The sequence below is a fragment of the Dipodomys merriami genome, unplaced genomic scaffold, assembly GCF_024711535.1.
Source record: "Dipodomys merriami isolate MVZ:Mamm:240054 unplaced genomic scaffold, mDipMer1.0.p SCAF_305, whole genome shotgun sequence".
NCBI lineage: Eukaryota > Metazoa > Chordata > Mammalia > Rodentia > Heteromyidae > Dipodomys > Dipodomys merriami.
Window position 1 is genome coordinate 883,877 of NW_027204549.1, and position 12,423 is coordinate 896,299.

At 55.9% G+C, this 12,423-nt stretch overlaps 1 protein-coding gene across 1 annotated transcript; it reads left to right on the plus strand.

The window, feature by feature from the left end:
- Window positions 1-1,468: 1,468 nt before the first annotated feature.
- LOC138840879 (caveolin-3) lies at window positions 1,469-11,521 on the plus strand. Its single transcript, XM_070041272.1, has 2 exons — window positions 1,469-1,768; window positions 10,423-11,521. Exons 1-2 carry the CDS (start codon window positions 1,655-1,657, stop codon window positions 10,762-10,764), a joined length of 456 nt encoding a protein of 151 aa, XP_069897373.1. The 5' UTR covers window positions 1,469-1,654; the 3' UTR covers window positions 10,765-11,521.
- Window positions 11,522-12,423: the final 902 nt, after the last annotated feature.

Consider the following 12,423-nt stretch of genomic DNA (forward strand, 5'->3'; position numbering starts at 1 on the left):
GCACTAGGAAGTGAGAGGTGGCTCGGGCCTTTTGCATTTTCCCCAGTGCTCAGGCCTTGCACTTGCGAGGCAGGCGCTCTACTACTTGAGCCATGTGCCCAGTCCCTTAATGTTCTCGCTTTTAGTTGTGTTTTAGTCAGAGTCCAGCCACGCAGTACTATTGTCTTGTAGCACCTGTGTCAGTCTGTTTCCTACCACTGTAGCAAAACACACAAGGTCTGTTTTGACTCCTGGTTCTTCCATCCGTGGCCACGTGGCCTGTGGCATGGCAGCCCACCACGGCGACAGCGTGGCACACGGGAGAGGAGCAGGCTGGCGCACAGTGTCCCCGCATTCTGATCCACCTCCCCAACCTACGACCTCCTCACAAAGGCCCCCCTCTCCCACACGGCCACGTGCCAGGGATGCAGCCTTTAACACCTGCTCCCTGGCAGGCCCTTCCCGTCCAACCAGATCCGCTCGCTCCAGCGTGTGCAATCCCTCGTGTCCATGTGAGCATCTGGCCCACTTCTGCCTCCACGCCCGACACCCTGCGCTCCGGCCGCAGCCTCGCCTGTGCCCGCTCACGCCACGCTGGCACCACCTTCCTAACCCGCAGGCTGCTGCCGCAACCCCTCCAGCTCCACCTCTACCACCGCGGCCCACGACCCAGAGCCCCTGGGGAGCTGCTGCCGCCCGTGGGCTTTGCCCCCCATCCTCGACTCTTAGCAAATCCCGAGTGGGTGGGTGGACAGATCGATGGACACACAGGGACTCAGGATCTCCTTCTGCAGAGTTCCAGTCCCGTCCTGAGCTGGAAGAGAGCGCAGGAAGCCCAGTCAGCAGCCGGGAAGAGGTGGGGGCACCGGGGATACTCACTCACTGCCACAGGGTGAGGGGTGCACCCACACGTCCCCTGGGGACACACATCCCGGGGCGGCTCAGCACCGGAAGGCAGCGGGCACCACCCACCAAAGGTCTCCCCCAGCCCCCACCCTCTCACACAGCCCAGCAACGTGCCCTCCAGGAACCCCCAGAATGGGGAACCCTTGGAGCTTTCCTGGGGCGCCACGTGGCCGGCCAGGTGCTGACCATCCAAGGGTCACCCACAAAGCAGGAGGTCCAGTTCCCATCCATGACCCCCACACACACGGGGCTCCCTGTCTCCCACCGCAGGGGCTCGGTGTCCTGTCTCTATGTGTGGGGGGCCTGGTGGCCCAGAGGAGCGAAGCGTGCCCTCGCCCCCAGTGCAGGAGGCCACGCTGAGCCAGGGCTGCCTTTCACTCCCCACAGGAGCCCCAGCTCTGCCCACCAGTGCTGGCACATGCCAAGGGCCCCGGGGGAGCGGCCAGCCCACGTGCCAAGCCCCAGTGGCTGATAGGGAAGCCAGCCTAGCTCCCCGGGGAGGCCGGGGCTGCCACGGCCCCCTTTAAGGAGTGTTCTGCCTTCCAGAAGCACTCCAGTCTTAATTTTAGCTTGGAGGCCTGCCATGGGCGGCTTTAACGAGAGGCCGGCCGGCAGAGTTATTCAGGACAGCTGTCCCCAGCATGCTGGGTGGGGCCTATTTAGCCGGCAGGGGCACTAGGCCGGGGGCCCCTGAGCTGGTCTCTCTCTGCCCCAAGTGTCCCCAGCCCCGCCTGGCTTGACCGTGGTCCTGAGGGTCCCCAGCCCCACCATGATGGCCGAAGAGCACCGGGACTTGGAGGCCCAGATCGTCAATGACATTCACTTCAAGGAGATCGACCTGGTGAACCGAGACCCCAAGAATATCAACGAGGACATCGTCAAGGTAGGCCCCCTGTCTCCCCGCTCCCAACCCCCAGCTGGGCAAGCCCACCGGCGGCAGAAAGCCCCAAGCACCTTTGCCACACACAGCGCCAACCCGACGCGTCGAGAGTAGAGGCAAAGCACACAGAAAAAGGGCTTCCTCGGGTGGCAGCCGCCGCTCTCTGGACTGTGGCCAGGGAGGAAGGGAGCGGTGGCCGAGCCAGGCTCTGCGCCATGCCAGCGCACCGCCGAGCTCCACGGTGGGCTTGGGGGTGATCCCCTGCCCCCAGACCCGCCACAGCTCCCCCCAGTGCGGCCTACTGGCTGTGTGCGCCTTAGGCTGATTGTGCCCAGGCCCTCACACGGGCCTGGTGGAGGGGCTGGCAGAGGCCCGGCACAGGGGACCTGGGCCCTCTGGGAGAGGCCCCCATGGCCGACAGTCGGACCAGAGGCATACACCTTCAAGCCAACTGTCACCCAGGACCGAGCATAGACATGAGGGGCTGTCTACAGGGCTGCTGGGTCTTCAGGGCCTCCTGAAGATGCAGAATCTCAGAGCAGCTCTGCTCTGGAGAAATTCAGGTGTGGAGGGACCCACTGTACCCTCACTGCATGATCTTCTCTTGTCTAGTCGGGAGTCTGAGATCAGGAGGATCACAGTGCCAAGCCAACCCAGGCAGAAAGTTCACCAGACTGCATCTCAGCCACTAAAAAGCTGGGCCTAGTAGTGTGTGCCTATGAGCCTAGCTAATCAAGGTTAAACTAGGAGAATAGAAGTCCCAGACAGCCTGGTTTAAGCCACAAAGTGTCTGTCTAGCAAACCGGAGGCCCTGAGTTCAAACTCCTGTAAACTGCTCAAACTCCTGTAAACTGCCAAAAAAGAAAGCCTAGCATCTTTCTGTCTCAGTCTTGCCAGTGTTAAGATGGCAGGTGTGTGTGCCACCTACTCAGCAGGACTTTTAATAGAGACCAGAACAGAGGGGCTTCTTGTTACTGTCTTATGTGCTGAGCATAATTGAATGTACTATATTCCTTTTTTGCGTAGTAGTCACAGGATAATTTACTTCTAAATTTGAATGGGAGATGTCTAGTGCCCGGCTTGCCCTAGGTTTCAAGTTTTAGCAGTCACATTTGAAAAAAAGGACATCAAGTGGTTGCAATTCATTTTCCACGTTTCTCTGCACCCCACATGTCCACAATAATTTCCCTTCTCTACATCGAGTCCATGCAGAACAGTTGTTACATGAGCTAATGCGTGGTCCTTCTTTGCCCTCAAAGTCTAGTGTGTTTGGACTGAGGCTCTGTTTCGGTCTGGGCTATACATTTTTTTCATCAGAAATAGTTCTTCTCTATGGAAAGCTCATAAAATATATAGCTGAAAAGGACTCACAGGCCCAAGCTGGCTCCGGGATTCCTAAACGCTTTCCAATAGCAGAATCCGGATCTGTTTTTCCCTCGTAATTAAAATGAAGAAGCAGAAGCTTTGATGCCAGCCTCATCTCCAGGGCGGGCCCCAAGGCGCAGCCTGGACCCCGGGCCTCAGGCGACTGTTCCCACAGGGGGAATAGTCCAGCCTCACTTCCCTCCCCATGTGACCCAGCCCCCCCTGCTCCATCCTCCAGGCTTGCTCCTCCCTGCCCGCCCCTCACCCCCCCAGCCCAGCTCAGCCTTCAAGGCCCATTCAATGTCACCTCCTCCAGGAAGGCCCCTGACCCCTTCAAGAAGGAGGAAGAGGAAGCTTCTCCACACCACCCTTCATGTCAGTGTTCCTCCCAACAGCTCACACGGTGCTACCGTATACTGACATAAATCCTAGTGGTGAAACCAGGGCATGTCTGACAACACAATGGGGAAACTGAGGCAGCAAAGTTTTCCCACTAGGAGCCCCAAGAAATGCAAAGTGTTATCAGTCATGGTTTCCACGCAGTGGCCTAACTGGAGGGGCCCTCAACTTGATTTTTAACTGTGCTAGTTTGGGGCTCTTCTGCTGAAAAATGACAGCACTGGGCAGGTCACCTGGGCTTTCTGAGCGGTGATGCTCCCGTCCCCACCTCCCTGGTAAGAGCAAGGATGCCTTCTCCCCCTGGGTAAGTGACTCTGGACAACACTGTAAGGAAGATGGGGGCTGGGAGGCTCTGAAAGGGGCCAACACGGAAGGGGGGTTGCTGAGAGTCCCATCCAGAGGATCAAAAGCCTCAGCATTGGCCCCCAGTGAGCCACTAGGGAACAGAGAGGAGGAAACGGGAGAAAGGAACGGACACAAAGTGTGGAATGGACTCCAGGCCCACTGAGCCAGGAGAAGCCTGCTCCAGGACTCAGGTCCTGATTATAATCAAGAAGGGGTGGGTGGCGGGGGGGGGGGGGGGAGGGTAGTAGAGATGTCCAGCTTTATGCAGCCTTCCTGGTGCTCAGAGAGGTGTCTACTCACTCCTGGATGATCCCAAAGGCCAAACAAACAGACCCCAGATCATCTCGACCCACTTGGTCAAAGATGGTTCTTTGGTACTGTCTGGATATCCTGTTTGGGGAAGAGAGATTTTTCTCTGCTTTCTTTTGTTCATAGATGGACACAATGCATTTCAATATTATTTATCCTCCCTTCATTTGCTTTTGATGGCTGGACAATGAAACATTACGTGAGGCTGAGCCAGGATCATGAGGGCAGAGAAAGGCCGCAGACAGGCCGCGGAGCCCGGGGTTGGGTGTGGACATGTTAAAGAAGAAAGCTGAGGAAGAAAGGAGGAAGGAGACTTGGACCAGGCCAGGCCCGGGCAGCGTGTCTGCAGAGGGGGACCTGCGTGTACCACTGCCGGGGGAAAACACAGGACAGAGGATGGAAGGCTGGGGGGAGGAGGGAGGCAGAGAGACAGGGTGGAGGCTGAGAGGGAGGCTCAGGAGGCCTGCAGTGCTCTGGGCGGCTCCAATCCTGGAATGGGACCCAGCTAGACATGCTGGCTCCAGCCCCTGCCCTGGCACCCTTTTACTCTGGACCTGACTCCCTGGTACAGCGAGGCGCTGGTGGGCAACGGGAGCCATGGTCCCTCAGTCCCAGCTGCTCAGTCCTCACACACTGGGTCCAAGGCAGGAGAGTCCCAGCCACGCAGCACACACACACTGGTCTGCAAGCCCTGGGCAGGACCGGGGCGGAGGGGGGGCCAGGAACCAGGGTGAGCACTCCTCCCGCCCCAACAACGTCACGGAGTGCTGCTGTGTGCCATGCGCGGTCTCAGCGGGGCTGGCAGCCGCGCACGCACCCCATGCCAGCCTCCGGGATGTGAGCATGTGCTCAAGGCCGCGGGGTTCTCTGCAGACCCCACTGGGGCTGCTCCAGCGCCGACCTCGGCACCCAAGCCATTCTGAGGGTCCCCCCATCCCTGAAACACACCAACACCCAGACCCTCACGCAGACACGCCTGACCCCCGAGTGTCACAGGGCACCTCTGGCTTCCACACTCAACCCCTCTCCCCTCAGGAGGGCAGGAAGCCCAGCGGGACGCCAGCCGTTCCCACACACCAGTCTCCACCCACCTCCCATCACTTCTGCCATCAGCCCATCAGCTCAGGCTGAAAAACACCAGAAGAGTCAGGAATCCCTCCCATCCTACTACACCCCACTTCCAGTGTAGGAAGATCCAGGACACCCCAAGGTATTGAGATCAAAGTGAACAGATACCTCCAACATGGAAGATGGGACTGGAGTAAGGAGAAGGTGCTGGATGCTGTGATTCGGTGCCAGGGAAAGTGGCCTGGGTGGTAAAGGGAGGAAGAAGTTACTTGGGGAAAGCCAGAGCCAATTTCCCAGGAAATGGTGTCTAAGGTGTATTTGTTTTGTTTTGTTTTGTTTTAATGAGAAAAAGTTAAAATGTAGGCTAGGAGAAGAGGCTTTCCAAGGAGAAGTGAGATAAGCCATCGATGAAATAGAGGCTTTCTCCACGATGCTGGAAAGAATGTGGGGGCAGAGTCGCCCCTTCCTGTTCATGATAGACCTTATTAATAGATCACAGAACTTTGCCAGGAAGACAGGCTCCAGCAACTGGTCAGGCTTGGAGCTGCAGATGAGGCCTCTTGGCTATTCTGCCCTCGGATGAAGAAACAGAGTGTGCAAAACGAATGGTCCTGCCCACCGGTTCTGATTCAGCCAAGATGGAGAAAGCTTTTGAATTTCATGGGATTTTTTGAGCAAACAATTTCTCCCCAGCCTACCGATTCTCTGAAGCACAGTGTGTCAGTAACCAATTACCACGCAGATGTCACCCCAACCACCTTTAACCATCGCTGAATCTCTCACCACTCAGATTTGAGCTGTGGTTCTGATCTCCAGGGGGCATCCAGGTAGCTCTGGTCATATGGTGACCTGGGGCTGAAATCACCAAGAGCTCCAACGAGCAGGAAGATCCAAATCCAAGGCAGCAGCTGTAGGGGGAGCTCCACTAGGAGAATAGGATGGACAAACAGACCTGTATCTCTCGTAGTTTGGGGCCTCTCCCTCCTCTGCAAGTATAATGTAAGACTTAATACCACCGGCCTCTAGAGCAGGGTATAAAATTTCCACGTTATCCTTCTAGGGGGTCACATGACAAACTCACACTTTACCCCACAGAATGAACCCTGAGCAGCATGATTCACTGAGGGTCATCTAGAAAAACTTTCCCCCCCCCCCACACACACACCCAGAAATTAGTACCCGGCCTACACCACCACCCAGGGCCTTTCTGTTGCTTCTCATCTCAACTTGCACCAACCTCATAGCCAGCACAGGCTGAGCCTGCAGAAGAGAGAATGGGAAGAGTCCAGTGAAAGGGCCAGGACCAGGGCTTGCGGGAGGCTGACAAGGTTCTTCTGGCATATTCCTTTCTGTCTCATGGCCCATATGATCATTTGGACTCTTTCCAAGCTTCTTGACATGAATCCAACTGCCTCTGTGACACCCCCTTGGGACACACTTGGTCCCAAGCTCCAGGCTTGAGTGTGCTCTGAGCCTCTGCCCCTGCTGGGGTGAGCCTGGGCAAGGGCAGGGCAGAGGGGCTTCAGGCTCATGCCTTAATCCATGGCCAACCTGGCCCCCACATGTGGGTGACAGGAAGGAGATGCGTGGAGCACCAGCCTGAGCAGGTGACACACAGTGTAGGTGTTTCCATGGTCACCTCGGGCTGCACAGAATTCTCTCGTCCATATTATTATTTCTGACAAAAGCAGCAAAGTCTGCCCATTTTGAAGCGGTTTTTTGGTAGGTACTGCCTCATGTTAGCTGCTAATTTTATAGACCAGTGCTTTTCAAACTATCTGGGCGAAGGGCCAGTTGTACTATGATTAGTCCATTCTGCTGTACAGTGGTATTTTTGTGCAATACAGGAAAAATTAATTTCCAGAGGAGGAAAATAAGAAGCAGGAACACAAATTTTTTTTTATTGTGATTAGATTCAATAGCCATCAAATTACCACATCAAAGTTCTATGCATATTTCCAAAGGGTGACTCTCCACTTGTACGACGCTCCCTAGGGTGGAGGGTAGGGCTGGAGAGGCGCTCACTGCCTGAGGCTCTTCACGAGGAGAGGCAGGAGGCCAGGAAAGCCCCAAGCCAGCAGGGCCGAGCCACTCACTCAAGTCTTGTCTCAATCCCCTCTATGTGGAACTAAACAACAGCATCGCCCAACCAACCAACCAACTCACCCACCTGAAGCCCAGAGAAGGAAAGCGCCATGCCCAAATCACACAGGAACTCAGGGGCCTAGTGGAAGCTGGAGCCACAGTGGTATTTCCCCGCATCCAGAGCCCCTACATGAACGGTGGAGGTCCTGGGTGCCCAAGCATTGAGTCACGCAAGTCTGGGGGGTGCGGAGTGGTATTTTTGACAGGAGTGGCGAACGGCCTCCTCCCACCCCTCCACCCTTGATCCTCAGGCAACTCCCCATCCTACAACCCCACCTTCGCAGGGATTGGGCCAGGGTGGGGGTGACTGGCACTAGTTCACCACTGGCTTTCCTGCTGTTCCAAAAATAAACATGGCACAGAAGTGGGCATAAGGGAATGAGCAACCATTGTTCTCCACTCTCCCCCCTTCCTGCCCCATCTCTCCTGGTACACAGGAGCCCCGAGGCTCAGCCAGTAAATGCCTCCCCCAGTCCCCGACCCTCCAAGAAAAAGGCCATGTCCTCTCTGTGTCTGTGTGGATGGGAAATAAGAAAGTCACTGTGGCCTGGGTACTGATGGCTCACGCCTGTAATCCTAGCTGTGGCCAGAGCTCGCGGAGGGCTCACGTCTATGTTGGGGGACCGGCCTCCTCCCAGCATACTGTAACTCTCTGATTCATAGTAAACATCTCAGTTCCCAAGTCACACTCAAAGGCAATCCCCAGAGACAATGCTGAACTCAGAGCAGAAATGATCAGGAAGACACAGCAGAGAGGCAGTCCTGGGAGAGGGGTGATTACTGTAGGATTCCATCCCTCCCACCTGCTCAGACTGAGACCTGTCACACATGCCCTTCTGAGGAGGCTGGCTGGAGAATTACTCGATCGGCAATCTGAGATGTCAGCAGTTCTGAGATGTTCATAGGAACTCAGAGCATTTCCACAAATAATAACCAGCAACAAGCACCTACCAGGTGCTTAGTGCTGCCTGAGAGGTGTGCGCCCAAAGCAAAGTAGGTGCTTAATAAATACTTGTTTGCTTGTGTGGATGGGTGGGTGGATGCATGGATGCATGGGTGGATGGATGGATAAGTGGACAGATAGATATATGAATGGCTTGAGATTAATGCGGGGGGTTGAGTAGACAGATGGGTGGATGGGTAGTTGGATAGATGCCTAGAAGAATGGATGGGTAGATAAATGGGCAGATGGAGATGTGATGAGATATAGATGATGGAGGAGGAGATAGAAGGAGATAGAAGGATGAGGAAGAGGTGTGGCGATATGCCAGGCTCACTCACCCATTCAGCAAATGCACCGAAATACAGACCAGCCTCACACGCTCCTTGTCAAAGATCCCCCACTTCCAAGTCATGCCATGGGCTGGGGACTAGGCCTGAACACACATACACACACATACACACACACACACACACACACACACACACACACACACACACACACACGCCACGGGCTGGGGACTAAGCCTGAACACACACACACACACACACACACACACACACAGGTCTTGGGGATGCTTAAGATCCTAATTATAGCAAAGGCATTTCTCTGCTTGCTGACCACAGCACGGCTCAGCAGCGTCCCATTGAGCAAGACCTCCTGGGCACTGCAGTCACCAAGCCCGACGTCCATTCACACTTTCCAAGTGCCTGGTGGACTGGTCAGCCTCTGACCTTCCACCCCGGGTCATGGTCGTCATCTCCATGATGATGCTTAGTGCAAACCTGGGCCCCACGAAGACCAGGCAAGGGGCCCAAAGTAACTCTCCTTTTTTGTCATTATTGTCTCCTGATGATTTTTTTTCCTTTACTTGCCACCTGGGACCCAAGTCCTCTCCTCTGTGGGGCAGTGAGGGATGAGATGGCTGCAGGACTGGACAACAGCAACATGGCCTCCTCCCCAGGCTCTGCACACTGGCCAAGCCACCACCGCGTGGGGCATCTTTGTAACCGCGTGGTTCACCTTCGTTAAGGAAGGGCCTCGTCAGTCACAGGCCACAGCTCCCACAGCAGCGCCCCCCAACTCACCGCCACCCCCTCTGAACCAGTGCCACCATGTCCTTGCTGGCCCTCACACCCGTCCTTTCTCCCGGCCCTCCCCCTGTGAGTTGCCGGCCTCTCTCTCCAGCCCGCGCTGGCTCTCTCGCACTCACCTGGGCCGTCTGCACGGCCGCAACTCCGCGGAAACCGCACTGCCATGGCCACTAGCTGCGAGCCATTTCTGCTCCTTCAGCTGCGACTGGTCATTTCCAGTCCACCACCCGCATGTCCCCGCTTACCTTCAAATCCCAGCGTAAGCTACACGTCTCCTCCTGCAGGAAGTTCCTTTCACTGCCCAGGTGAAGCCCCAGTCCCTCAGCAGCCCAAAATAAGAGTTCGGGCGCCTGTCGGTGGGCTTCTTTTCACTATAACAAATGCCTGGGGCGAGGGGCTCACGTAAAGGTCATTGTGGTTCACAGCTGTGCAGGCGCCCGTCTGTGATCCCTTGGATACTTTGGGTCCTGCTGGCAGTCCGTCCATCTGTCCATCATGGTGGGAGCATGGAGGGGAGCGAACTGATCTGGGCATAGGCAGGGAGTGAAGAGCTGAGAGGCTCAGGCCCCACAATTCCCATCTGGGACACACCCCCGGGGGTGTGGCTCCACCCTTTAAGGTCCCACCACCTCCTGGTAACATCACCGTGGAGAGCAAGCCTGTAACACGCGGGCGGTTGAGGGACACTGCAGATCCCAGTGACAGCAGGAACCATGGCTGTGACGCTGGCTCTGGACAGACTTTCGGCCAGTCTCACACATCAACCCATTGAATGTGAGCGTTGGAGTAACTTCTTCGCCGTGTCGGGTTGGCTAGACTCTGTAAAATGAGTCTCAGTCCCTACCCACACCCGCTGAGCCAGCATCTTCCAGAGATGGGATCCAGCCTTCCAGGTCTCACAAGCCCCCGGAAGGGGTTCGGCTGTACACACACGAAAGCGGGGGTGGTGCGTGGATGTTATGAGTTGAAGACTCCCCTTCCTCCCTCTGCAGGTAGACTTTGAAGATGTGATCGCAGAACCAGTGGGCACCTACAGCTTTGACGGCGTGTGGAAGGTGAGCTACACCACCTTCACCGTCTCCAAGTACTGGTGCTACCGCCTGCTGTCTACGCTGCTGGGCGTGCCGCTGGCCCTGCTCTGGGGCTTCCTGTTCGCCTGCATTTCCTTCTGCCACATCTGGGCGGTGGTGCCATGCATTAAGAGCTACCTGATCGAGATCCAGTGCATCAGCCACATCTACTCCCTGTGCATCCGCACTTTCTGCAACCCTCTCTTCGCTGCCATGGGCCAGGTCTGCAGCAGCATCAAGATGGTCCTGAGGAAAGAGACCTAAAGCCAGGTGGGGCCGTGGTACTGGCAGGGCAGGGGGGAATCGGGCCAGGCTGGTCCCCTGGTGCCGCTCCACAAGGCCTCCGGAGAGTTCCTCCCCGCAGACGGGAGCACACAGTGTAGGGAAAGAAAAGACAGTCCAGCCCACAAGTACGGAGGCCGCCACTCATCCCAGCCCCACTGCCATGTCCCCGAGACCCGGCCTGAGGGAAGGGGGTGTGCTAAGAGGCAGCTACTGCAAGTCTTTGCGTCAATGTGTACTGTAACAGCACAACCAGCATCAGTTCCCTGGGGTCAACCTGTCCACACACGCCCAACAGCAACAGCAAAAAGTGACTGTGGGGTGAGGGGGGGCAGTTAACTCTAATAAAGGGTTTCAGCTGCATTTGGGGGTGTTGTGTTTCCTCCCCCGCTCCCTCTCTTTCATGCTGGTCCTGGGGCTTAAACTTAGGCCAGGGCACCATCCCTGCGCTTTTTTCTGCTCAAGGCGAGCGCTCTATGCCTTGAGCTACACATCCATTTACTGCTTCTCGGTGGCTAATTGGAGATAAGAGTCTCACGAACTTTCCTGCCCAGGCTGGTTTTGAACCGTGAAGCTCAGATCTCAGCCTCCTTGAGTAGCTAGAATTATAGGTGTGAGCTACCAGTGGCTGGCTATGTTTTCTTTATATCCATAAAGTCAGTATAATCCTGACCAGCTCCAAAAAAGTGTCCTTCACGGCCTCCACAAAACACACTTGGGGAAAGTGGGTTTGTCTTCAGCTGGGCCAAATTAAAAATTAAAAAAAAAAACAAAAACAACGCAAGTGTGTTTTATTCTTAGGAGTTGGCTTATTGGCTGAGCACCTGTTTCAAATTATTCCAAATGACTTCTACTGCCACTGGGACAGCTAATGAACACCAACGGAAGAAAATGCCCTTGGCTAGGGGAGCAGGTTCATTCTCTAGGCACCGGTGAGGACAGGGCCGGGCCTCGGCCTGGCTGAACCTCCCTTTATTTTGCAGGACAGCAGCCTCTGGCCTGGCCGGCCTGGCCCCTTGGCCTATGTGCAACTTCTGCCCCGGAAGTGAAAGCAAGAGAATATACACGCATCCCATCTCTCCCCCAAAAGCAAGGACACACCAAACACACCAATGCAATCTTACAGTTGCCTTTCCCAAGTGCCCCACCAGAACTTAGTCCTAAAAAGAAAAACTTTAAAGAAAGCAGTGGGGAGAGGTTGGCGTTGTGAAGAATGTTGTTTAAGAAGCGCTGCTATGTTTCTCTTGGAAACTCTCAATAGACACTACATGCTTGAAGGTTCTGACAAGTTCTGTGATAAGAACAACCTGTTGAAGCCACAGTGTTGCCCACGTCTATCTGACCCTTTCCTGTTTCTTTTTTTCTTAAGCAACACCCATGTAAGTGTCATGAAAGATTCCCTCAGAACTTACAGGTTTTGGGAGGCTGGTACCAGCCACAAGCCCGAGGTCTTGGGGGCCGTGTGTGGAGTGGAGCGCACCGGCGTGTGTGGAGTGGGGCGCGCCGGCGTGTGTGGAGTGGGGCGCGCAGGGCGTGTGTGGAGTGGGGCGCGCCGGCGTGTGTGGAGAGGAGCGCGCCGGCGTGTGTGGAGTGGAGTGGAGCGCGCCGGCGTGTGTGGAGTGGAGTGGAGCGCGCCGGCGT